This window comes from Dromaius novaehollandiae, chromosome 14, assembly GCF_036370855.1.
Source record: "Dromaius novaehollandiae isolate bDroNov1 chromosome 14, bDroNov1.hap1, whole genome shotgun sequence".
NCBI classification, from domain to species: Eukaryota; Metazoa; Chordata; class Aves; order Casuariiformes; family Dromaiidae; genus Dromaius; species Dromaius novaehollandiae.
In genome coordinates, this window is record NC_088111.1 from 281,068 (window position 1) to 308,346 (window position 27,279).

General features: G+C 53.0%; 1 protein-coding gene across 7 annotated transcripts; it reads right to left on the minus strand.

Annotated features, from left to right (window-relative positions):
• Positions 1-4,276: 4,276 nt before the first annotated feature.
• IL21R (interleukin 21 receptor) lies at positions 4,277-26,122 on the minus strand. Of its 7 annotated transcripts, none has more exons than XM_064519969.1 (11): positions 24,735-25,037; positions 24,106-24,199; positions 21,416-21,728; positions 17,157-17,231; positions 14,467-14,572; positions 13,616-13,812; positions 11,633-11,784; positions 11,058-11,235; positions 9,786-9,879; positions 9,485-9,566; positions 4,277-6,394 (listed from the first exon to the last, which is right to left on the minus strand). In XM_064519969.1, exons 3-11 carry the CDS (start codon positions 21,423-21,425, stop codon positions 5,480-5,482), a joined length of 1,809 nt encoding a protein of 602 aa, XP_064376039.1. In that variant the 5' UTR covers positions 21,426-21,728; positions 24,106-24,199; positions 24,735-25,037; the 3' UTR covers positions 4,277-5,479. The 7 variants fall into 7 exon arrangements, with proteins under 7 accessions (XP_064376039.1, XP_064376038.1, XP_064376041.1 ...); XM_064519968.1 differs by having other exon boundaries at positions 9,786-9,882; XM_064519971.1 differs by lacking the exon at positions 21,416-21,728 and having other exon boundaries at positions 9,786-9,882; positions 24,735-25,036.
• Positions 26,123-27,279: the final 1,157 nt, after the last annotated feature.

Below are 27,279 nucleotides of genomic sequence, written 5' to 3' on the forward strand. Positions count from 1 at the left end.
ATGGATATGCACCTCCTGGGCACATCTGGCAAAACATGTCAAGTGCACATAGTACACACACAATCAGCCTGTGAATGTGTACCGCTGGTGGTCAGGGAAAGAAATAGGATTTCCTCATCCCCACAGATTACCAAAGAGAACCCCACGTAACTAGCCTTTTGTGTCCTTCGCCCTAGGAAGGCCATTTACCCACAATCTGATGCTCATAAACAGCTATGTACTTTTAGATTTGATCAAAACAGCCTGATCCCACAGGCTGACAAAAGCTGCTACAAAAGGAAGACTAGTGTAGTAAGTGGTATTCATGCACGCACACACACACGCATATATATCTGCATATTTTTGTCTGCAAAGTCCCAAACACTGATGGTTGTTTTGGCTGGATTCGCTTACGTTCAGATGTTTCACTTGGAGAGGAGTCCCTAAATTATTTGATCAAGGCGACCATTTTTCCTAGCACTATCCAGATCACCCCACCGCAGAAAGCGCAGTGCAAGTGCAGCCCTTTCTCATAAAGCAGGCTGCACTCCCCTGGAAAGGGTCAGCGGAGAGCAGAGTTAATGCTCCAGAGTGCAGTTTTGTGCTCAGGGATCTAGCAGGACAGAAGTGCAGAGACCGATCTGGTGGTTCTAGGTTCCTAGTACATGAAACAATACAGAACTCACATTTCTGAGAGTAAATTATTTGTCAATATCTTAGCTCAATAGATGTATTCTATCATTATTTACTGAAATGCACAGCATAGAAATATGTTAAACTTTCTTACCAGCTCAAGAGAAACTTCACTTTTCACACCTCTTCTGTCCCTTGATAGTTTAGGCTGTGTGGTTTGAAGATCAGGCAGTAGCAGCAGGGGTATAATAAAGCAGAGCTTACTATGCCCGATTTTAAAGATAATCTCAAGAACCAATGAAAAACTGTTCAGAGATTATCAGATCAAGTTAAAGTAGCCGCATCTGCGATTGCTAATTAGTGATGGAGAAACTGAGGAATTTCTGTTAAAGGGTTAACATTTAGAGGGCCAAATAATTTGCTGACTATAGAATTACCTTCTCAGAACATTTTTATATAAACAGCTCTTATGCTAGCACTTTAATATGAGAGAGGAGAAGGAAGAAAAAAAAAAAAAAAAGCCCGAAGCCATTTCCTAGCTCTGCCTGAATGCAAGGAGAGACTGCTCCCACCCCAGGCCTCTGCCCAGCTGTGCTCACACAACAGACATCCCTGCGCTGCGCTGTGCTGTGCTCCAAGGGGCAGCTCTGGAAGCCAAAACACTTAGGAGCGCTGCAGCTTCCACGTCCAGATCCTAACACGCGCAAGGCGCAGATCTTTCCACCTCCAGCCACAGTGCTGCGGCGGTGGTGCTGCGGTCCGACTCCATTGTTTCACTTCGGTACCAGGGTCTAACATGAGAAAAGTTGAAGAGAAATACAGGCAAAACGTGGACTGGAAAACAGTCTGTCAGCATTAACTCTACAGGCCAGGAGAGAGGAAGGCAGGGGCCGTGCAAGATCGAGATGAATGTTTCCAGACTGGCACCCCAGGCGCTACAGAGCGAGTTATTGTGCTTTTCCCAGTTTCTGCTGCTGGGCCCTCCCCACCTAGCAAGAATCCCACCAGCTCACACGAGGCCCCACAGGTACCCACCCAAACGCATATTACACTTTTTACACTGACAACAAACCCAAAGAGCAAAAACCGAAGCCCCTAGAACGCGAGCAGCCTTTGGAGTGTCATTTAAAGCCAGTAGCATCTGCTGCCTCCCAACTGTCCAGGCACCTGTAGATCAACTGCTACAACAGAAAACACGTTGTCTCCTGTAGAGACAAACAGTATCCCTGCATCCTCCCATCCCACTAGTACAGGTCACCATAAAGGTGCTGAAGTTGCATAAGACCCACAGCTTTGACCACATACTGCCATGGAGCAGACAGAAAAATAAGCACAGGCATTCAGCAGTTTGAGCCAAACAGCAAAGCATGAACTTCTCTTTTCCCAGTATCCTTTCACATTACTATTCTGATGAGAACGTTACAGCTTTCTGTAAGTTACCTTTTCTTCCATACTTCCTACGTGCCCCCACCGCTTTTCAGCCCAAAGACCAACACCTGAACTCCTGCTCTCTACAGGCCTGTGAGTTCCCTTTCATATTTTCTAGCACCCATTTACACCTGAGTCTCCCACAATTAACTTCACCTGGTGATTTGTCTTAAGGTACATCTTACTCTGAAGTTCACGTTTTTTGTTCAAACTATCCCCTTTGCGTGGACATGTACTGTCCCTCTACTGTCAGCCCAGCACCAGGTGCAGATGTGCTTTGAGATCTCCTGTGCTTTTGGTGCACTGTGGAGACGCAGGCAGTAGACGGGACGAGCAGTGGGGACTACCAGGGCATGCAGCAGTTGCTCTGTCTGTGCTGCATTCCTTGGCTTGTACAACGATTCACATTTCTGAGCCTGAGATGATCTCAAATAGGCTCATATAGACTGGGATTACCATGTTTGTCTGCTCCCATGTTTGGATAGCAAACACACTGTTAGTCTGTCAGAGCATATGGTCAGTACTATAGTCCAGGGCCAGCTCTGTATCCAAATCACACTGTGACTCAGGAGCATGCAGGACTCGAACTCCCTCCTTTCCTCTGCCGTTTCGGTCCCTCCCAGCCTCAGAGGGGTACAGCTCTGGCCACCCAGACTAGGCATGCAAGCCAGCAATGTCTTAAGGCCACCATCATGTCCCTGATCTTCATGAATACTGTACAGAGCACAGCAGCCCATGAAAATCGAAGGGCTTTGTCTACATGGCTGGTCTGCATCTTCTTGTTACTTCATCCCACTGCTCAGCATGTGATTACACTCCCCTCTGCAACGTACGCTAAAGTCAGAGCGCCAGGCTCCCTGAGCACGGCAGGAGCAGCTAAGCAGATTCCCCCGAAATGAAAGGGTTAGGCCACTATTGCAATCTCTCTTCCTTTGAGGAGGCCTGCTTGGCCAAGCATTTAAACATCAAATGCCTTTAGCATACCATTATCCTAAGTCCTTCCTGTGCTTCACACTGCTACTCAGGTTACTGAAGGGCGGACTGAGATCTTTCACAGGCAGCTTGTTTGAGAGCAGGGGAGATCTCCAAACCCAACAAAACGTTGGCTTGCAACACCACCAATAGCCCTAGCATTCTTGAGGAAATCCAGTTTTTCTAAATTAGATATTGGTAGGTCAGGTACATTTCTAGAGACCCAGGCCCCAGGCTGCCAGGAGACACAGGGGGAAGGTGAGGGGGAGGAGGGAAGGGAGAAGAAAAAAAAAAAAATCACTTCACTACTCTGGCCAAAAATCAGTCAAAAACTTAGCTGTGATAGCTTGCTTCAAAGGGAACAGTCTCCCTTGTTTTCACGTCCTTGTGCCACCTATCAAAGCAAGCTCCTCTTGGCCCATGAAGGCTCTAGAAGCCTCTAGAGCGACCAGAGGCTGCTCCGAGGCCAACGCAGCAGCAAACTGTCACCACCTATTAGATGTGCAGCTTCAGATAATGGATCTGTGACAGAAACAGCTCCTTCAGCAGTTCTGGGGCTGATGATACTGATAGAAGCAAGGAGTATGCAGTGCCAAAGCGTAAAAGGGCCCTGGGAGGACAGGCAAGATCCTGCTCCTTCCCAGAACAGCCTGGAGCCAGTTACTGCAGTGAATCTAGTGCCCGAAGTGCACATAGTCTTGAGATGCGCCTGCAGAAAATGGTGTTACAGCCCATCAGCAGTGCTCTTGCCCAGCACACGTTCGCGCGGGCACAGTGCAAGCAGCCCTTGTAGGACGGCGCAGGGCAGGCTCTGCTCGCCAAGGCTCACTCCTCTGCTGCCTCCCGGGACGCACAGGGTGCCACAGCCTGAAGCACAGCACGGAGGGTGCACGAACACATTAGGACAGTACTTCCGACAGCTTATCAGAGAAGACGACAAGAAAGAGAAAGCTAGGAAAAAGAAGGGGGGAAGGAACCAAGAAACATACCTTGGAGAAGAAGGAAGCCCCTGAGCTAGGGGCATACTGAGAGAGTAATAACCACATGAGAAGAGCTAATATCTGTAGGTTCAAAAGCAACATGGTAAAGACCATGGCTGTTCTGGATAATCAGCCCAAGGATGTGGATGAATAGAGAAGTTCTCCCAGCACTGGATCCCTGACTCTTCCACCACTAACCTGTGAATGAGACAGCTTCTCTTCATTGCAATGCCCCCTCCTGTCTAGGGAGCTGTGGATTGGCAAAATTCTTGAGGAAGAAGAGATGAGGGAGAGGGAAGAGAGTTTATTAGTATCACAACGAGAACACATTATTACTGAGCTGGAATTATACACTGTTCACCATAAAGGTTCTCTCAATAAAAGATCTTCTCCGGCAGCCAAGCATCCCTTGGATTAGTGACATTGTGCCTACATAAGGAGTAGCTCTTCACATTCAATATCAGTACCATATTAAAGACAATTATCCAGAACAAAACAGAGGTACAGAGACACCAGAGGGAAACATTTTCATGGTTACAGTACAAATGGCCATTTCACGGCTGGCATTACTTGCTAGCAGAAATTGTCCAGGCTTTGTGCTACTGACCTTTTAACTGCAGCAGACCCAGGTCCGACGCAGAAGATGGAGTTGCAGGCACGTCCAGGTAAGATAGCATTCCTGAAATTTCTGCATAGTTCTAAAAGCCACTAAGTGTTACAGTTAATGTGCTTGGAAATTGCTAGATGAGATGCTAATTCAACAGGAAACCCTAGTAGCAACAATTTCTCTGAAATTATATGTGTTTTGAAGAATTTTCATTTGTAGACTCTACCTGCAAAGGCAAAGTCCTTCTGAAACCAGAATTCTGTTTGGTCTCTTGAATGCTCAGTTCTCTGATGATGCAAGAACTGTTTTTTGCTCATACCCACGGACAGGGCTGGGACCCTTCATGATTAATGTAAGTGGTTACTGCTGGGTTTAAAGAGCCAATGATATTGGTAGGAAAAGTAACAACACCTGTGTTGTTAGGACAGGGTAGAGGAACTTTAATGTAACAAATATGATCATCATGGATTATGTTTCTAAGGCTCCATATACCTCCAAACTCTCAAGCCATGTGAGAATGGCAGGGAAAATCATTTTAAAGTGTTGTACTATTTATAAGCTTACTTTCAAAAAATTTCGCACATTGTCTAAACTAAAGGGCAGTTTTCAAGGTACAGTTGCTTTTCTGCTTGAAAGAAGTTAAATTTTGCAGCTCATTACGAAGGTGTTTGACCTGAGATGCTGAAAAAAATGGATCATGGCAACATGAACAGGAGAAGTGGCAACAGAAATAGGCATATATTTCTATGGACCTAACAGTTTTCAGCTGCATGCAATACAGCTTACACAAAGTAAACTTTGTTTTCTTTCTGAATTTTGCTGACACTTTGCTGCTGGCACAGTACGGAAGTTGTGTTGTCCGCAAGGCAACACCAAGTCCTTAGTTTGCCTGTGTCCCACCGGCAGGGCTGTCCGAGCGACAGGAGACCCACTGCTTGACGTAGCTCCGTGGGAAGTCCTCTCCCTCCTGCTCAAGAGGGAGAGACCCACAGTTGGTCTGACTGTTTTGATCAAATTCACAGTCAACTGGACTCCCACAGTCTGAGTCCACAAAGCCACTGTCAATAGTGTCCAAGTCTAGGCAGATCATAGGATAACTGTCACCAGCCCTTGCACTCTGAGGGAAAAAGTCACAGGAGCCTTCGCTGTAGGAAACACTTTCACCATCAGGAGAAGGCAGAGAAGCTGGATTTTCCAAATCCCACTGATTAGGGTGCAAACAAAGGGCTTCTAGGATACTCCCCATCCCTCTTTCCAGAGCCCTTTCTACTTTCTGATGAGCTGGGGCACTTGCACTCCTCAAGTGGTCTGTGGACACAGAGCCCGAGGCAAGTATTTTGTCCTGTGTGCTCAGGTCAGCCAGAAGCAAGTCGCTGGATCTCTCTCTCTCGTCATCATCAACGTTAACCTTGGGGTAACCGGTCTCTCCAGCACTACCATCTCCATCATTGGTATGCTCATGTCCCCTGTGCATACGGTTACAGTTGCACTGGGAGTTACAAGGTGTGAATTCATCAGCCACAGTCACAGTATCAATGGACAAATGCCCATATGACCGGTCCTGAGTCCCACTGCTACTGTTTACACTGGACAGAGGGGACTGGCTATCCTGACCTGGGGCAGTCAGGCAAGACACGCACGGCTTGCACGGTGGATCCTTTTTCAGCTCACTCAGCTCCTCCTGTGAGATGCTGTTGGGATGACGCACGCTGTAAACTTCTAGGACTTCTGGAAGGACTATTCCCCATTCAAAGAAATCGAGGGTCATTTTGGTATGGGATACGCCAACCCACTTCTGCATAAAAGGACATACAAGGGGAGAGAGGTTAGTATTATCACCTTTGGAGGAAATGCCCAAAGAGCTTATGTTTTTAGAGGCAAAGTCAGACTCTAAGATCACTGAGTGCCTCAAAATGGCAGAGGATGTGATGCTGTTATTACTGGGCACAGACAACTTCAGGAGAACTGGCTCAAATAATAATTAGCTCTGAAAGCTTTTACATTCACAGCTTTGCATTTTCCTCTACTGCCCAAGGCAGCATCCTCTGCCGCGTCTGCCAGTGGTCCCCTCCCAAGCCACCAGGTCTCCCTGCCCCCATCCCCGGACACTGCCTCTCTCTGGAAGGAGCAAAAACGTCTCCGCCTGGGTGCTGCATCTGCACCCAACCCACACCTAGCCCTGCTCTGCCACTTGCCTCACCTCTGCCGCCTTGCAAGTGGGTCAGGACAAGGCTTCGCCTATCTGCTGCACGTGACCGTGCCCAAACCAGCCTTCTTACTCTTGGTGACAGGAAAGCAGCAGTGGCAGGCAGGCAATGGGGACCTCAAAGAGTTGTAGCCACTGCTGGGTGCAGATGACGCTCCCTCATAGGACTGGGGAGTGTGACACACTGAACCTTGCCTTTCCCTGTCTCCATTTCCACTGCATTCAGCCCTGCGCCATGTGTATTTCTAAATCACGAGCCCTTTGCAGTCAGTCATATCTAGGAGTGAAGGCACCTCTGTTTTTTTCGAGCTAGGAGCAAAGTAAAAGTTTCTGTTCGTTTGTTTTCAAAGAAGCCACTGGATCAGACACTCAGACCTCAGCGAACTTTCAGTGGTGTGCCACTGGCGAATACCAGTGAGTCCTATCAGAGAGGCCGTGCAGCCCAGAGGCTGGGCACAGCACCACGAATCAAGACTTGGGTCTGCTCCCTGTCCAGCCCTGCCCTGCTGGCTGAGCTGTGTCGAGGCTCTTGTTCTCCACGTGCACCACTTTCTGCTGTGTGTAAAGCAGGTAGCAACGCTGAGCCGCGTAAATGCTGTGAAGGCTTCTGACAGTGTGCTGACGAGAGCGGGGTGTTGCCACAGCTTTGGAACTGCCTTTGAATGGTATAAGCCCCTATCCCAAACTGTGCTCAGTGTAACTGGACATGAACAAAGCATTTGGGAAGAGAGCTTCACTCAGCTTGTTACCCTCTGACACTGAGCATGGAAAAATCTTCATTACAGCAGAAAGCACCAAGTATATTTTAATTTCTTTTAAACCTAAACTGCAAAGAGTGTGTTATTAAAGCTGTAATGGACGTGAAGGTGCCTAGAGTGCAAAAGGCTGTTTAAAGAAACAGAGGGGAACCTCTTTCTTAGAACTGAGCAGGCAGAATATTGCCAACGCTCTCTTGACAATTCTTTGCACATTCCAACCCACCATGAATACAAGGACACGTACACACAATGGAGTAGACAATGTTCCTCTGCTTTCTCTTCTCTTTTCATATCTTAAGTTTTCTCTAAATTTTTTACTGCTTCCTGACCAACCCAGGATTCCCTGCAGGGCACTACTGTTGTCAGTTGCTGGTCATTATCCACAGACGTTTCCTAGGCACTTGCTTTGATGCAGGCAGGATGCAACTGAATGAGCCCTAGATCAGCTGGCTTTTTGCCAGCTGATAATGAGGGCTCAGTTCACATATTAGTGAGGTCACCACATCCTCTTGACATCCCCTGCCTGTGCATCTTGTTGCTGTGGCTGTGTGGGCGACCGCTGCTTTATTTTGCAAATTTATTGCATTTCCCAGAAGTACTTCAGTTTTAGCGTTATTGTAACTGAGGCTCATTCCCTCCCAGCAGCCCTGAACAACCTCGTTAGGAACTAGCAAAAACACCGTTCCAACCAGGCGGGGTGCAGCCATGGGGTTCCTTGAGAGGCGCGCAAGAGGGTGGTTTCATTACCACTGCAGGCACTAGCCCGCGACTCTCAGGAGTTCCCACACTGAGTCCCTCTCATTCTGGCACCTTTCCCTGAGAACAACCAGTGCCAGCTGCCTCGGAGGAAGGTGCAAGTACCCTCGTGTGCAGATATGGGAAGCCCTAATGGGCCTGAAAGGGGAAGACAAGCAGGAAGTGAGGCAGTCACTGCAGGCTGCAGTTTGAATGGTGCCCATCCAGGACCTGCAAACATCAGCCATGCAGCAGCGGGAAAGTACGTGACGATCGCTAGGGCCCAGCTGGTGTTCCTCTCCTAGAGTGTCTAAGAAAAAGCAGAAAGAAAAAGCAGACACTGAAGTGTCTCTGATCAGAGCTGTTGTAACGACAGGAACTTGTTCAGAAAGAAGAGGCAGCGATGTCTACGCTCACATGTCAGTACTTCTCCAATTCGATCATGGCATTGTGGGCTGCTCTTCAGCTCGATGTGAACGACATTTATGGATGTGCGATGTTCTTTTGCTTTTGTATCCTAAGAAGTCCAGCAAACCCTCTAGTCTTTGCAAGGCATTTTTGCCACATGAGCAAGTTTGGCTGGTGTTAAGAGAGAGGTGCATTCAGGAGGGCTAGACGAAGTTGCTCACTTCACAAAGACACTTCCTTAATAGGGAGGCAGCTGCACATACAGCACCGTCACAAGCTAGTTATTTGCCCCCAAAGCGCTAACCGTGTTTCCAGGATGACTGTATGAGGGACTCTCCAGAGAGGACTAGGGGGGTTAGTGCTGAACTTGCGTCACTGCAGAGGCTGAGTGGGAGATCTGGCCCTACAGTGAAGCTGACTACCTGCCCCTGATGGCACCGTGGGACTGGAGCTTTGAAAAAAAATCCCAGTTACTGTCCTAGGACCCCTTCATCCATTCCCTTGGGGATCCCAGGCCGCCTACCCCACGCATGAGGCTCAGCTCACCTGCTGTGACAGCACCTACGGGGGGATGAGCAGAGCAGGCCTGGCAAAAAGCCTTTTCCACACAGAATAAACACTGGAGGGCTCTGGTCCTCATTCAGAGCCACTTGGCATTCCCTTGGGACAGATTCCTCCTCCCGCCCGCTTAGTGAGAATACCCTGCCCAGGATAGCATGTCGGGCCTCTCAGTTTAACTTTGCCATGTGCTCCACAGGCTTACGTAGCCCATTTATACCTTGAAATCTCCATTATGCACCAGGTAAAGTGGTTTGAAAAAGGAAGCAGGGTCTGGGATGCAGGCCACCTTCTTCCACAAGCTGGAAGGAAAAAGAGAAAGGCTTTGGAGTTAATCACACATTACAGAGAAAAGCAAGGCGCTCTTGGCTGTACACCAGCCCGAGACCATACTCTGCTGGCCCTCACGGGCTTGGCACTGCGCATGGCTGTACCAGATGCAGAGACGGCTGCATGTGAACACCCCACCTTTAGCAGCACAGAGCAGGAACGCTTGCTCCGGCTTCCTTAAGGACTCTTACCTCTGCTGCTTGGCCAGAAAGGCTGTGACCGAGGCAGCGATCATTGCGACAACAGCAAACAGCAGGAGCCATCCTGTGCCTGCTCTCTGTGTCACTGCTGGACAAAAAGACTGGGTCATTCGGATTCACCCTGATTTCTACCCTGGTCAATAAGCAGGAGATGGTGAGGAAAGACAATCAAACTTTACACCAGACTTTTCCCTAGGACACGGAGGCTTCACCTGGGGCCCAGCCCTCTGGACATGGGGGCAAGCATGACCGAGGGAGCTCAGACAAGACTGAATCCATGAAGTGAGCTGTGCATCAGCTGTTCTGTGGCCTGGCTATACCCGGGAGAGACAGCCAGCGTGCTCAGGGCAGGACAGCTCCTTGCTCCAAAGAGCTCGGGTGTTTCCAAACCCTCCTGCTCTAGGGACACCATCACAGGGGGACCAGGAAGTGCAAAGAGAGGGCAGTTGGCCAGGGAAATCTGAGGAAAGTATTCACTTGTTGGCTGCTCTCCACCCGTGAGGGCGAGGAGTACCCTTGAGACCCAGAACTACGGCAGCCCTCAGCAAAGGGAGCCCGGCCCTGCTGCCACGGCACCGTTTGATACCTCCGTTTGAGCTGCGGGTCAGTGGGAGCGGGGAAGCTCAGCATGTGCTGTTGGCACTGACCGTGGTCGTCCTGCCCTGCCCCGTGTGCGCAAACGCTCCCCGCGGTCAGCGCCTCTGCTCCAGCACGACGAGCGCTGCCGCACCGCTGTCTAGGGCAGACCCTTGGGCAGGGGCCCGGCGGCCACTGCACCGGACGCCTGTGCCCAGCCAAGCGCGACCATCAGACATCAGTATCCCGGCACTGAGCTCAGCCCGGAGGGCAGGCTCCTCTCTCCCCTCAGCTGAAGGCAGCACTGACCCCGACAGCTGAGTTACCTCCACCAGACCTTCCCCATCGCTGGAAGCTGTAACCAGGACCCTGGAGGTCTGGCACTGCAAAGGGAACGAGAGGCTGTGCTCCTGCTGTGGCAACCAAAGCTGCAAGCCAGCCCGCCGAGCCCTCTTGCCCCGGGCCCTTCTGTAGGGTGGGCTCTACAGCACGGTGAGAAGGTGAATACAGACGGCACATGTCAGCCCAAGCCAGGAGTTCACGTATTCAGTAAGCAAGCCAAACAACATACCTATCTTCACTAGACTGTTTAGCATTTGTTCTAATTAATCAGCTGTGATTAGAATTCTGGAAGCATCCTCTGACGTTAGGACAACAGGGAGGGTAGGGAGAGCGGGCATAACGTACCGGCAGGGCTGGTTTTCAGTGTCAGCGGAGAACTCCATTCACTCCAAAATCCGCGGTAGCCAGTGTCCTCTCGGGGTCTGGCTCGCACCTGGACCTCATACTCAGTGTTTCCCTGGAGTTCCTGTGGCAGGATGACCAGCGTTCGCTTGTCCTCATGGACAGCTTTAGTCTTCTGAGTCTGTGAACAATTAAACACCAGACAGTCAGGGCTAGGCAGCCACTGCCGCCTCATCCTTGCTTACGCGGCACAGTGAGGAGCCCTGCTAAGGAATCCCCCGTCTGCGAGTCACTTCTGCGGGCCACGCTCTGGCACGTGGCCCTGTGGGATCCTTCTGTGCAGGACAGCACGGGAGCAAACGAGCTGCCAGCCTTCCCCACAAGATCTAGCACCTCTCAAACAGCTTCTCCCTCTCAATTGCCTTTCAGCTTTGTCTGTTTCCAGTGCAGACAAGCAAAGAGGAAACTTTTATAAACCTTGAGAACCCTTCTTCCGCACCAGGGCTCCTGCCCCGGGTTGGGCTGGCTTCCTCTTTGCTGGTACATCCCACTTGATGGTAAACTGGCATCTCACTTACCTCCCAGGTGTCGTTCCTTCTCTTATAACGCAGCTGATATTCCAGCTCCTCATTCAAAAAGTAAAAAGGAGAGTTCTGGTAGATGGTTTCCCAAGAAATATTGTAACCCTCTGAGAACACAGCGGTGAGATTGAAAGGCGGCTGCGGTTTGACTGTGGGTGAAGACAGGGTGGCGTTACTCCTCACAGCGTCACTGCAGGTACAAGAGGCAGCCTGGCACGGCACCCGCACGGCAGAGCAGGGTGCGGAGCTGCCTGGCAGAGGTGGCCCCTGCGGCGAGGGCACCCTCCCTGCCGCCCGGGCCGAGCGGCCCCGAGCCGCGCGCAGAGCCGCACGCATCGGCAGCACAGTGCGGTCAGGCCCGCGTCTCACTGGATGGGCCTGATGCCTGTCCCTGAGCCTCCTCAGCACCTAACGGAGCAGGAGGCAGTGGCGGGGGGCTGATACCTCCGAGGACATGAGGCGAGCAAAGCAGCCTGCCCTGTTCATGCCAGAGGAGGACTCCATGCAGTCAAGGTCACTTGCACAGTTAGGGAAATACCCCTTAACGTAACAGAGACACCAGGAAAAGCTGAGGCTAGTGGATACTGCATAAAGCTAGTGCAAATCCTGCCTGTGGCACAAGTGCCTAGCAGAGCACCGTCTCTGCTTTTGTATCCCCCCGTAGGGTGTTTTCACGTGCGGAGAAGCAGTAATGCACAGTGTTAATCTTCTGGGTCTGTCACTGAGCTGTGAAGTCTCTGCATGGGTGCACCAGCATCCAGGAGAATGCAAAGCACCACCACCTCATCTGTGCTCCAAAGTGCTCTTGACTCTGTCAGTGGAGGCAAGGGGCTTTCCTGAGATATTCTGGCATTTGTCAAAATTGATGACACTTCTCACATGAAGTTTAATTTTCACAATAATCTAAGTAGAAAAAAATCCATTTCACATGCCCCCAAGGTGCCTGCCTGCCTACCTGGCTCCGCTGCCTGGCTAAACACCCATTTTCTTTACTGTTCACTGCCTGACTCTGAGCGAACAAGTCTCCCAGCAAATCATCGGTAGGATCGCACGCAGTCTTCCTGTCATGCAGACAAGATGGCTAGGAATCGCCTCAGAAAGGAGAAGTGCCACCTTTGTTGTATCTGGGACACTTTGCGCCATCCTCAGACAATAGCATCGTGTTTGTTCTGGTGTCCTATGCGAGAGCCGCCTGGGCTCCTGTGAGGATATTTGTGGCATTTCCCGTTCAAACGTTTCCTTTTGCTCTTCTGATTCTATCCAAGAACAAACACTGTCATAGTCTAGATGTAAGACTGGTCTGAGGTGGAAAAATAGCACAGAACGGCTGAGGTTGGAAGGGACCTCTGGAGACCATCTGGTCCGACACCCTGCTCAAGCAAGGTCACCTAGAACAGGTTGCCCAGGACCGTGTCCAGATGGCTTTTGAATATCTCCAGGGATGGAGACTCCACAACCTCTCCGGGCAGCCTGTTCCAGTGCTCGGTCACCCTCACAGTAAAGCAGTTTTTTCTCATGTTCAGACGGACCTTCCTGTGCTTCAGGTTGTGCCCGTTGCCTCCCGTTCTGTTACTGGGCACCACTGAGGAGAGTCTGGCTCTGTCTTCTCTACACCCTCCCTTCAGAACCCCACTGAGCCTTCTCCAGTCTGAACAGTCCCAGCTCTCTCAGCCTTTTCTCGTATGGCACGTACTCCAGTCACTTAATCATCGTAGTAGCCCTTCACTGGCTAGCCCGTATGACCCACTGCTTCATGGGGAAGGGGGATTTTATCTAGTGGCCAAGCTGGCTCTGAGCTTAGCCTCAAGCACAAGCGTTTCTGTAGTTTATAACAGCAATAATCAGAGCACAGTGCCCTGTGGAGAGAACAAACACTGAACGAGCCCCCCCGTCCTGGCTCTGATGCTCACTTCTTGCTCAGGCTGTTGGGTGGACGTGAGCTCAGGCAGTATTTCTCAAGCCCACCATTTTTGTACTTACTGTTCTCTCCCATATAAAAGCCTTTGGAAATCATGTGTTGCCTATCAGCTATCTCTGAAACATCCACCTGGACTTTGATATCTGCCAGGAGTTCCGTCATGTCCACAGTGCACATGTACTGTGTATGGCTGGTGTTCCCCGTTGATTGAAGGAGACTGCAGGCAGCCACAGTGTTTTCTGGATCTTCCTCAGGAATCCTAAAAAAACGCAAGCAACAAACAAACTAGTCGACATCTACCACATGATGTAGTTGGACTAATCTGTTCCTGAACAACCAGGCAAAAAAAATTTCTACAAAGAAAAAGGATCAATGTGCTCAAATCAAAATTGATCTTTGAACTCAGACAGAGATTTTTTTTCCCTTTCTACTTGCTCAGCTTACCAGCTTTCTGAGAGAAATAGGAAAATGGAACTGAGGTGTTTGTGCAAAGGAAAGCTTCAAAAGAAAGGTGCTCACCAGGGCTGCACAGGCCAGGACTGCACCCACCTCCCGGCTGGCGCGGAGCAGCAGCTCTACAGGGCTTGGACAAGTTGTGTGAGCCCTGACAGCACACAGGAGTGACAGTCTGTTTTTAGCAGCAGCAAAAAGCAAGGCACTCCACGGCAGGAGAGGCAACAGTGCCAAGGAGCCGGAGCCAGCGTAGCGTCAGGGCAAGCAGTGCAGCTGGCGGAACCAGGGATCTTCCGCCAGTGGGAAAGTCAGGTGGCAACTGGAGCGTGGAGAACAAAGGAAAAGCAGCAAGGCAGCAAGCAGCAGAGCTCTGTCTGACACAGGGGCAGAAGGACATCACTGTGCTACGGCCACGTCAGGCGTTCTGCTGCTGCACCTTGCTCTTGCTGCGCAGACATACCATGTTGCAGTGAGGTTGTATGAACCGGCACCCAGGTCATTTTTCAGGATGCAGGACAGGGTCTGTACATAGTCCACGAAACACGTGAGGTTTTCACAATGCGTAGCTGTAGGTTTGGAAAGACAGAACAAAGTATTAGCTTCCATGCATCGCAGGTATAAACATTTTAATTACAGCATTTCCTAAATTTATAGTGCTCTTTGCCAGTCTAGCATTCATTTTACATCTCTATGCTTACAGTTTTCTACAGCTTGATATCTGCAGCACCAGCGCTTTTCATGACCATCTGCAGGGGCTTGGAATAAGCTTTTCATGCAAGTCCAACAAAAAGATATTATAACTTTGTAGATATTATAATTTGCATTAAAAATTATATACTAAAGTAATGGGCACAAGTTATTAATCAGTTAAAAAAATTGAAACAGACTTCTAACGAGAACTTGAGAAGTAACGGCAATTGTAGAAGTTACACCTCAGTTCATTAGGAAAATCAGTTACTTTTGAAAGCAGTCACAAAATGGCACTTATGTTCTTCTAATTGTTCTGCAGGAGCTCTGCTCTCACATCAGCATGAGATGTGCTATACAAAAGCAGTGTCATTCCATGCACGACACACTGAGGATATCTCCCTGGATTTCAAGGCAAGGGAGATTGCAATGCAGTGAGAAACCCTGCACTGGTGAGTCCTCTCCTGACAGGGTCTTGGGCTGAAAAAAAGCCTCTGGTACTACACTAGGAATAACTGACGACAAGTGTGGAAAGGACATCAGGAGATACAACCTGCCACGCTGGTGCAAACCATGCCGACCACAATGACATCGCAGTCTCCTGCATGTACAATATTACTGCTGTTTGATGGGAGTAAAATCACCATCGCCCAAGAGAAGGTTTCAAGGTTGTGACATCCAGTCCTTAAATCAGGCACGGGTCCTCCCCTGTCACCCGCACTGCCCACACCTGTGGCCCAGCCTGCTGGGAAGACGTGACTTCGGCAGCTGTCGGGCGCTCGTAGGTGATGTGCTCATCAGCCGCAATACTTGATTTTACGGCTGCGAATAAAGAGAACGCGGTACGCCGCGCGCAGCCTGCGCGGTGCTGTGCCTGCTTGTTTGGTGGGCCAGAAGCATCTGTTCGGCCCTCCACACCAAATGACCGTCCTCACCAACGCAGGCATTTTGAGTCACGATGCACAGAAGACATGTCCAGAGGAGGGAGCAGCCCAGGTCCGGACCAGAGTAAGTTCAAAGGAAAATAAAGCCCAACACTTCCCGCTCACTCTGCTCATCACAAAGTCCTTTCCCACTCCTGTTGCAGCAGGGCACACGCTGCTCCCCATCTGTGAGCTCTGAGCAGTGCTCTGCTTTGTGTACAAGCCCCCGAAGAGTCAAAATGGTGACAGAAGAAGAAGAAATTTGGGGATTCTTGTAACAGACTCCGGCCGCAAGGGCCACGTGCTTTTTAAAAACTGCGATTCAAATGATGTGGTTGTTATTTTGTTTCATTTTGACTTTTTTATCTCACTATGACTTCAGAATTTTGTTCTCGAATTTTAATTAATTTCATTTTTGTTTCATTTCCATTTTAACTTCGCATTCTGAGCCCTCAACAGGCTCCCATGAGGCCCCTGGTACAGACATTGCTTGTTCCAGGGCCCTGAACAAGACACTTTTTCTCCCTTAGCCTGACTTTACTTTTCTACAGAGTACGGGTTACAAACCCTGCTTTCCCTCAGAGAGAGTGGCAAGTGTTAATAAGCTAATAAGCACTGCTGGTTAGCCTTCTTCTGCTCTATTTTGATATCGACCAAAGGCAGCTGGTAAGCTGCAAGCATTGCTGTTTGCGTAAGAATCTGCTACCAAAATTCAGAAGAGGTCAGGTTTTTACCAGCAAGGGAATAACTAAATGCTAGCACAACCTGGACAGGTCTAGGATCCTCCATCCCTGGCAACTTCAAAAACAAAGATTGAATATTTTAAAAAGTAAGATCTAGTCTAGTCCAAACTGAAATTAGTACGGGGTAATCCCCTGGCCTGTGTTACACAGAATTCAGACTAAGCCATCACAGTGGTCCTTTATGGCAGGGAGGTCCAACTCCGAGTTCATCTTTTCTTCTGGTTCAAGCTTGAAGCAGGTCTCAGGTCTTGACTAGCAGCAGCGTGTGAAATGCCAGCCCCTCTCCTGTTCCCTGCAGGCACCATTGCTGCTGCCTTCTTCCACCCATCCGACCCGCTCAGAAAGTCAGCTCCGCCTTGGCTACGTTTGGATGGCGGGTGGGAGCCAGCGCGAAAGGGACCGTGGCCCTCCGCCTGGTGCCGTCCCGGGCAAAGGGGCTCACGCCGGTGTCCCCACTGGCCACGGGCTCAGGGATATCCCGTTCTCGGCCACCTGAACATGTTCTACGGTGAAGATTTTTGTGAGGGATCCTACTCTCGCGTCGCGGGGCAAGCCAGGTACTGCCGCCGCAGCCTCCGTGCTGCACGCTCCCCGGGGCGGACGCGGTCTGGCCGAGCTCTGCCCGCTGTGCCCCCGCTCGCGTCTCCTCCTCCACGGTGCCTCCCCGAGGCGCCTCGTCCCCTGGCACCGTCCCCGTGGCACCCCCGAGCCACGTCCCTCTCCGCAGAGCCTGCATCGATAGCCAGCAAGATAAACCTTGCGGGTGCACAGCCTGGAAAAGAAGTGTGGGAACTTACTGTACTGGAATAAAAGGAAGAAGAAAATACTCTGGAGCCACTGTTTGTTCCTCATGTTGGTTCTGGCTGGATGTCCTGAAAAAAAGAATTAGAAGTTCAGCTCAGCCATCTGCACGTGTTGGAGGTGGAGGCAGGATTATTCTTGCCCTTGCTTACGAGCCTATGAGTGAAGTGTCCAATTCGAGAGGCACCTCGGCTCTCCTGTGTGCATCTCTCCAGGGGCTAAGGAGGGGGCCTGATGACACTGCTAACGGGCCCCAAACCGGGCCAGAGAAACTGCTGTTCCTTCACAGTCAAAGCAGCAAAGTGACGGCAGCCCCAGACTGTTCATGCGACAGGAAGACAGTTGGTTTGAGTACTAACCCTTTTTTTTTCTATTGGTTTCCTGCAACTAGAAATGGTTTACAACAAGGAGAAGTGACGTTGCTGCGGCTTAAACATCTGTGCAGTGAATTTGTCAAATAGGAGTCTGAATGTCATTGCGGGCCCATATGAACAGCACTTAGGAGAACTGGTTGGTCTTGCCTGCCCAAGGTTAAATAAGCATGGGCTTCCTAGCTGAGGGCCTCCAGGAAGGCAAAAATAGCAGTCTCCCCTGACACAGGAGAGAATAACGTGTGGCACCATTTCAGGGGAAGGTGGTCCCAGTGCAGTTTGGTGAAGAGAACCTACAGGAAAGGCCTCTGCGAGCAGAGGTGCAGCAGGATGTTTTCAGCAACGTGAGAAAACAGTATTACCTACAAACACTGCTCAGCCACTGAGCCCATGGCCCCTTCTCCCAGACCAGCCACATAACACATTAAGCCTGTGTTTTCAGAGTGTTTAATATTTATGGAGATAGGCAGATAAGCACGGAAAGACAAAGCCAGCTCCCTGCAGGGCACCGGCTGTTGATACCCACTGCAGACTTCAGCCCCGTTTTCTCAAGCCATTCTGAAAGGGGCTGGGCAGCACGGGGACGCCAGGCTTTGGAGACGTAATCTGTATGACTCGTGGAGCATGCTTCTGTCGGAGCAGGTGACAAGGACACGCAGGCAGCAAGGGGCAGCGCTGCTGTCCGTGACCAGACCCACAGGAGCGGGTCTCTGCTGACTCCAAGCCATGCTTGCAAGCAGTAAACCCCAGAGCTCTGCAAAACCCGCCGCACTGGATTGCACAGAGGCACCTGCGAAAACGAGCTGGGTGCAGACTGTGCCACTGGGCGAGCTGCAGCCGCCAGAGCAATGCCCTGGGCTCCTGACGGGGCCCAGTGCAGGCCCTGGGTGCCGGTGCCTTCCCCACCAGCAGCAGCAAACACCCCCACAGTCGCTCAGCAGAGAGCACGCAAGCGAAGCGGCTCCCGCCCAGGGAATATTCGTGGTGTTTAAAAATTTCCCAGGTTTACTCAAATAATGAAAGCAAAATAAATTTAGCAGCCACCAAAAAGCCCCTGCAGCTCCAAGCGAGCTCAGCGATGTGCTCTCAAGGCGCTGGGGTGTTCAGATGAGGTCAGCAAGGCTCAGACAGGAGGTGCCACAAACAACCCATGGCTGCAGCACCCCAGCCTTGCAGTGGGAGCAGCCGAGTGTCACCACGCCGCTGCTGCCCCTCCTTTCCTGCCAAACACGTGCTCTCCACGAAGCATGGGCTCCAGCTCAGCAAGGGGCCCCAGGCACCCTGCAAGCCCCCCTTGCCTGCTGCACGTGGCAGGACAGGGATCCCCTTTCCCCACGCTCCAGCCCTTCTTCCTGCATTGGACAGTTCCTTGGGGAAACACCTTTTCTTGACCCCTCAGGTCCCAATTCTCCCAGTTTTATCTGTGCAATAACTGTTGTCATTATCACTATTTCTGGCGGTACAATCCTTATTTGCCAAGGCACAGCCCGCTGCCTAACCCTGTCTCACCCCACCTTGAGCCTCCATCCATCTTCCCATGGCTCTTCTCCAAAGCCTTGGTCCTTTGAGAAAGGCACCCTGTTATCCTGTTGCCTGAAACACTCTCACCTGACTTCCCGCTAAGACTGACCGCAGTCTGATGTGGCCGCCCCTGAGATGGGCAGTCCCCCTGCCAGCTGATGCAGCGTCTATCTGCTCACGGCCTCTTAGCGTCAAGAGCCCTGTTTCTTGCAGCACATTTAAGTGAAGAGCTATGCCAAATGCACTGGGGCCTTGAGATCACTAGCCCTGGAGACAGGGACACGTGCAATTCACGCCGACCTTTTTAATCATCCTTCTCTCTGCAAAATACCCAGAAGTATCATTGCTGGGCTCAGAATAGGCCGGGGTCCAGCTGCTCAGGCTGCCGCTGCCCTGCCCGGATGGGAGAGGGTGCAGTCGCGAGGGCTGCTCCTCTCTCTCACGGGCCCAGCCTGCGCCAGGGACTGCCGGGGGGATGAGTGCCGCCTCGGCGCTGGCCCTGCTGCAGCGGCCCCATTGCAGTGTTGCTTTGCTTTCCACCTGTCCCGCTTCAGCTGTGGCCTCCTGGTAGCGCGAGGAGGAGCTGGCAGCTCCTCTTCGGCAGGGGAGCGAGGTCTGGACCTCCACAGGCTCTGAGGACCCCCCGCCTATTGCAGAGTCGCGTGAGCAATGCCCCCCCCGCGTGCTGCGTCCACGCTGCTTCTGTGCTCCCTCCCTCTGACCCAGCCCAGCCCAAACGGAGAGAGCAAAGCAAGGCAAGGTTTGCTGCTCTTAGCTCTTGGACTGCCGTTTCCATGAACTGCCTTACCCATTCCCCCTTTTCTGCTCAGAGAATAGCACTGCCAATCCCGGGGGACAGGGAGGACTGAAGAGGAAGAAGAGTCCGAGAGCAGCTGACCTGGAAGACACCTTATCGCGACATCAGAAGTGGCTGTTACATACCGGAGAGAGCTTAACACAAAAGGCAGTAATTCAGAAGGAAACTCGGGAAATGAGTGTACAGTGCTGAAAATGAGACTGAACAGCAGTGGGACCCTCAAACACAGGTGAAGCAAGGCCACGAGCCTCCTCACCTGAACTCCCCTGTCCCACCTCTCGCCCCCGCCAGCGCCCTCGGACTGGTCCCGACTTCCTGCGCTCCCTTCCTCCCAGCCGGCTCTCCTGCCCCCACGCACAGGGGCTGCTCCGCTCCGCTCCGCTCCGCCCGTGGTGCCACGGGAGCTCCGTGCTGCGCGTGCCCAACCTCCCGACCCTGCTGGCGGCTCCGGCGACGAGGCTCAGACGCTCGCGCAGAAGAGGAAAGATGCAGCTCTGCGGAAGGGCCGCTGTGGCCCTTACAAGCTGGAAGACCTCACGGCTTCACAGCAATGCATAGCAGACCCTGTTCTGAAGTCTCCTGCAGTCAGGCCCTCTGCAGCCTCCGTCTCCACCCTTCCCACCCCCCTCCGTTTCTGAGGTCTCTCCTGCTTGCTGGCACCTGCCAGCTCCCTGCTCAGGGGTGACCTGGGGAGGAGAAAGGCAGTGGGCAACGAGCAGGGACAGGAACTTACTCCCTGTCTGGCATTAGAAAAGTCCCTTCCACCATTTCATTTCAATTTCCCCGTCCATAAAATGGAAAATTTGAGACAGCTTCCAGAGCGCTTGAAACCCAATTCCTTAATGGTTGTAAAATGTCAAGCACTCCACAGCTGCCACGCACCACTGCTGCAAACTCCGCCGTACCCCAGGGAGCGGCATGTGAGAGCACAGGGCCATAATAAAGGTGATTAGCCACTCATATACGTGTGTGCCTGTAAAGGATGCTACAATGTTTTAATATGCCAGAGAACAGGAAATGGGGCCAATACAAAACCAGGTATTTACAAAGATCATTCTTGCTAATGGTCTGGAAGTATGATGATGCTATAACCTGCCAAAGACTGAACTGTCCAGTCTAAGCTTGCAGCTTGAAATGTCTCCATGAACTGTATGCACATATAAAACTCATACACACATATAAAAGTGAAATAAAAAAATAATAATCCTGATATTTCCAAGCATGAGAAAGTTAATGTCACGGTTACAGCCAAGTAAAAAGAGTGGAAGGTCTGCAGAGGTCTCTCAGTCCACCAGCCACATGCAAAAGCCAGTTCTCTTCTTGCATGTCCTCTGGGGAGCTTCACTGCCAATGCACGGTGCCACCTAACCACAAAGCCAAAGCAGCAGGGAGCCAGAGGAACGCTCTGGCCATCTGGTGAAGGCCAACACGAATGGCAGCAGGGGCACAAGGGCCACGTCAGCTACGGAAAAGCTTTACAGTGAAGTCACAGATACCAAGCAGTAACAGTCGCAGCGGGGAAAGCTGGTGGGAACACGGACATTACCTTGCCCCATCCTTTCAGCTGTCCATGTCAGCCCTCCGGCACCTCCACGGCTGGCCTGGCCAAACCGCTGCCGCAGGCGGGCGCCGGCGCCGGGAGCAGGCGGGTCCCGTCGGCACCGCGGAGGAGCCGAGCCGGCCCGTGCGCGGCCCGCGCTGTCGTGTGTTGGAACGGGCAGTGATAAACGGCAGCTGACGTCACCGCTGTATCAGTATTACTGTGCCGACAGGAGGATGTGGTGAGCGCAGGGGAGGCAGTGAACTCAGGTCCCGACACCCACACAGCGTTTGCGACTGTATTGCTCTGGCCTCGCACGCTGACGTGAGAAAAAGGTGGGAGAGCAGATAAAAACTCAGAAGCTTTAACTCTGAAAGATCACCGAAGTGGCTCAGGGGGGCTGGTGGCACTAGACTTGCACCAGGGAGGCATCGGCAAGGGCGCGTCCAGCCCGGGGGGGCCCGCTCCCGCCGGGACCCCATCGCTCCTCAGATAACCGCGAGGGACTTCAGCGTCATGGGAGAGTCATGGCTGGTTGGCCCCGATGCGGCACCTTTTCGTAGCAGGTTAGGAACAAAATAAATCCCACCCGTGACATGGGCAAGGAGGCAGCAAGCACGGGAGGAGGCCCCAGCTCCGTACGTAGCAGGAACAGCTCTCTCTTTCTCATGTACCGATATTTGAAAAACTATCAATCAGAAGCTTCCAGCGCACATAATGTCTGTTTGAAAAGGGGAAAGTCAGCCTTAAAAGGCTGCTGATCCCAGCCCAGAGCAATGAATACACAGCTCCAGGGAAACTGCTAATAATCCTAAGCGAGCGGGAGCAGCTCTGGGGGATTTCTGTGCTGACGCACAGGAGCGGGGAAGGTGAGGCGTCCCTGTCTGAGGCGGTACTTGCAGGAGCTTGCGAGAGTGTTTAACAACATGCCAGAGTTTGAACAAGCAAGCAGGATTTTGGGAGATACCAACAGGTCTAAAACAAAAGCGTTAAATTAGGAAAGCTAACATGGAATTCAGTTAATATATAACAAAGGGATGACACTATAGATTAATTACACCCTAAACAGTTATATAGAAAATATTTGGGAAACAAGTGATTTTTCATTTTTCATGAGTTAAATCTGAGAAAAACAAGCATTTGCATGTGTAATATTAAATCCATATTATTGTGTGTTTTAAAAGTAGTGTGCTTTGTGCCTCCAGGACAACCTGCTCAGATCACACCTGCTGCCCTTTCCCTTCCCTCCCTCCTCTGCACAAGTAATGCTGCTGGCACACCTCGGAGAGCCCTGTGTAACCGCGGAGCAAAGCCTCACTGCTCTTCTGCTCTGCTGTCCTCATAAAAGAAAGAAATTAAGAACCAACCACCTGGGAAGCGTCTAACTTAACTGCTCAGCCTACTTGACCCTGTGCTGTCCCACACCGTACCTAGGAGTGACACCGCGGAGTCTTGCCCCAGCACAGCAGATGCTTAACGGACGCCAGACTCAGCCCAGGGAGCCTGGCGCAGTGCGGCCCTCCAGGGCCCCCGGGGCTGCACCACTGCCTCCCGCCTGGGAAGAGCCGCAACACGGGACACGCGCGCAGCGTCCCCGGGAGCCCTGGTGCGTGCTGCCAGCGGGTGCACCGCACACCGACGCATTTCCTGCGTGGGATGGGGCGAGCCAGCGGGCGCAGCGTGCCGCGACTGCCCCCGCAGCACCGCCACGCGCGCGGCCTTGGAGCTGCCCGACCCTCCGCGCCGGTGCCAGTGCCAGTGCGTTCCCTGGCACCTCCGAGCTGCAGGATCAGCTCTCAAAGCAAAGCACTCAGAGGCCCGAGGAAGTTAATTGCCGTGGATCCGTGTGGATCCAAGGGAAGAGGCAGCTGCTTGCATCCAGCTGCAGTCTGAGCCCAGGCTGCAGCGGCAGCGCGCAGCGAGCTGCAGGCGCAGCAGGGAGGGCTTTGCTGATGCCCTCAGAGTGACTGATGAGCCACGAATGCTTCGCCATGACTGGAAGAAGGGCAACACCTGTATATATTTCTCATCAAGAATAAATACACACAGGAAATAACAGACACAAAGTTGACAATTCCTTCCCTTAGAATAGTTAATTAATTAACACTTCCAGTTATCAAGTTCATGATATGCAAAAGCAATATTATTTCTGTAATTGCTGCTTGTCACAATGGAATTAAAACCGGCTCCTAAGCATCCTCAGAGATACAGACCTGGTATTATAACTCTAGAGTCAAGACACCTTTACAGGCTGGTGACATTTAGCAGGGAGATAATCACGCGTTACCATAAGTAATGAGTCAAAATGACAGGAGAACAGCTGAGACTTGAGTAACAGCCTTCTACTGGGAGGGAAAGCAATAGAAGAAACCACCTCAAAGCTCAGGAAATGGGCTAAAACATGAATGAGCCGGGCAGAAAGCGGAGGCGTTAGTCAGCAAAGCAGCAGGTTGAAAAACAACCGAGGCCCGGCGGGCGGCCTGCGGCCGGCACAGGATGCCGAACGGAGGAGGAGGAGGAGGAGGAAGGCGCCCGCTGCTCGGGGCAACGCTGAGGGCGCCCGCCCTCCCGCCTGCCTCTGGCCTTGCCCGCCGAGCCCAGGCACGGGCCCGTACGCGTCGAGCCCGGGCCCGGTCTGCAGGGAGGCTGCGGTGGGAGGGCACCGCTTCAGCCGCCGTCGGCGGGCAGGGGCTTACCTCCGCGGTGCTGCCGCGGCGCGCGCCTGGCTCACGGGCAGGGCACGGCGCAGAGGCTCCCGTCTGCCCTCAGGAAAGCACCGGACACAGGGTGCTGCACAGAAACAGGAATGACCGTGCCTGCGAACTCCCCCGGCCAGCTGGAACAGAAACCAGGCTCCCCGGCCTCGCCCGCCCCGCGCGGGACGCGCCCCCAGCCCTCTCCCGGCACCTCGCCGCGCCGGACCCGCGCTGCGCGCGCCCAGCCTGCGGGAGGGCCAGGCTCCCTCCGAGGCGGCCCCGCAGCACGCCCCGGAGAGCGGACCCCTGGGGCGGCCCCCGGGCAGGGCTCGCCCTCCGCGCCCCGTCCCGCGGCGGCGGTCCCGCGGCTGCGCCAGCCGGGCGTCAGCTTTCCCCCTGTGGCCGGCCCGCGCGTCCCCCGCCGAGTCAAGCCCTGCCCCGCGGGGCTCCGCTGCTGCCGGCCTCCCCCGCCGCTGCCGGCCGCAGGCCGGTCACCGTCCGTCCCAGGCCCCCTTCTGCGCCCGCTCCGCGGAACCGCGCGGCCTGCGCGTGGCCAGCGGGTCCCTCGCGCGCGGCGGCGCTGGCAGAGAGCTGAGAGCTGGCGCTCGGGAGAGCTGGCACACGCTCACCTGCTCGCGGTCAGCACCCGCCAGCTCGCTCCTGCCCGCAGCGGTGCCCCAAGGCCAGGGCTGTGCTGCTGGCGCACGGCATCTCCCGCCAGAGCCTCGCCGGGGCCACCTGCGCCGGGAGCTCCGCCGCTGCCGCGCCCGGCCCGGCCACCAGCCCCGCGCCCAGCCGGCGCGGCAGTCCGGGGCGCCGTGCGCAGCTCCCGGCGTCGCTGACGGGGCGGAAAGCACACGCGCTGCTTTCAAGCCTCGGAGGGTGGAAGCTCTTTCAGAGCAAAACCTGACGGCTCGCGCTTCGTGCTGCCTCCCCGTGGCGGGCAGCGGGCGATCGCACCGCGGCGTGCCGGCTCCGGCAGCGTTGCTGGATCGCTCCCAAGCCCGCCGGACTCGCAGTCCTAACCCAACTGCTGGCTCCTCACGTCGCTCATGAGGACATACTGTGTCTTTAAGAAAAAAGGTGGAACGGGGATGCAGGAGGGACAAACAGGCAGAGTTTATGAGAGGCATGTTCGAGAGGCACATTGCAGTATGTTGGAGCATGTTAACGGTATTGGATATAAACAGTTTTCAGAGAAGCAGACTGATCCAAGCAGCAGTCCTGGTTGCTGGAAGCTGCAGCTTGGCGACAGAGCTGGCAGGAGTTCATTGCAGGGTGCCAGAAGACGGAGCTTGCTTTGTGAGACTAAAAAGGCTGAAATGTGGTGGTGGTGGCTTCACTAGAGCAGAAGGACTAAAGCGATGAAATCATGTCATATCACTACATCTGCATCCAGATCAGCACTGGTAAACATTTACAGTGCTCAGTAAGAACAGGAGGAGTACGAAGGTTGTTTCTATAAAATGCTGGGGCAGGGGGATTCCACGCTCAGCAGTGGCTTTGGTTGCGGTGTGAGGCTCGAGCTCGAACGAGGAAGCTGCTGCATCCCCTGGCTGCTGCTCTGTGATCAGGGAAGGGCAGCTCTGCACAGCCCAGTTTTCTCATCCCTCACCCTGTCGCTGTTCATGTGTGTAAGTGGAGAGTGGAGTGGTGTGAGGAGCAGCAAGAAGCTAAAGCAACGACTGACAGCATGCAAAACAGACAACATGAACAGCAGGTGAACGTGTCGGCCCTCCACACCTGGGCAGCACAGCGGGAGGTTTTTGAGACAAGGCATAAGAACAGCAGAATTAGGTAGCTGGAGCAGAAGTGGGAAAAACTCTTCCACGTGTCAGGAGGACAGTACCTGTTGTGAGGGCCCCGCACAGCTCAGCACGAGGCTATGGAGTGGATCTGCAGGGAGCACATGCTAAACTGCAGGTCCTAATTCTTACTCTTGTCGAGGAGACAACTCACCTGACGGATCTGTTGCCTCCCTCACGCTGCAGAGGAGCTTGCTGGGCAGCCCCGGAGCCCCTCGGCCAGGTGGGGGGAGCAGACCCAGCAATGAACTGCCCTGCAGAGCTTTCCAGCCCTGAGCACGGTCACAGACACGTGCACGGGCTAGCGAACACAGCGCGACACGCGCCTGCCAGAGCCATCTCCTTGAGGCCCCTGCCGGCTACTCGGCAAGGGCCGAGCGTGCCAGCTCCGGGGCCAGGCACGTGCCGGTTCTCACAGCAGCTCTGGAGCACTGGGGCCTTGTTACAACCCTGCAGCAGGCGTGGAAATTCCTCCCCCGGAAGGCAGGCCACCGCTTCCCTCACCCTGATGTAACTCCTGCCGCTGTGCGGGCGGTTCACTGCCAGTGAAACCAGCAGCGGCTGAGCTGCGGAGAAGCAGCCAACCTCCGTCTTCTTCAGCTCATGGCAAATTCCCCCACGTCTAAGAACGGGGGAAACAGCAGCAAGCAGGAAAGTCCCAGTGATATGTTAGTCACTGGCTCAATCACCTTTTGGCAGAGGACAAACACCACGCTACTTTGAATGCCGTGCTCTACAGGGGAGTGCAGATGGGGCCAGCAGAGCAGCTGATCCATCACCGGACCGGGACCGGAGCTCCTTAGGAGAGCTGCCACCCTCCACGGACTGGGGCAGGTGTAACACAGTCGCCCCTCTATCAAAGACAGGCTGCAGGTCACGATTTGCTGCTGTAACAACTCTTGCCATTACAGTTGCCTTTCTGCTCTCAGGGAGCGGATGTTTAGGGCTCCTCCATAGTCACTAGTTTATAGACAGCTTTTACGGCTAAGAACAAAAAAGGAGAAAACAGCTGCTCCTCCCCACTAGCAACTCAATCAGTCCCAGCAGTCAATTCCCCACTCTGTTCGTTCCTAGGCTGCAGCCAGTTTTTCTTTTCTCTCATCTTTCATCCTTGCTGGAGGGGTGGAAGCAGGGCGAGTGGAAATTGCATGCTGCAGAAAGCCAGAGAAGGGCCAGGATGAAAGGAGGACAGCACGAGGGACAAACAGAGCAAGGCAGCTTTGGCCACAGTACAGCAGAGACTTGAAGCTCCTCTCAACATTGCTCTTTCTCAGCTCGTCAAAAGAAAGAGAATGGTCAGTACTTAGCAAGCCAGGGGTGCTGGTGAGGGCTGTTATTATGAAAACTGGGAAAACACAGAGGTCTGGCA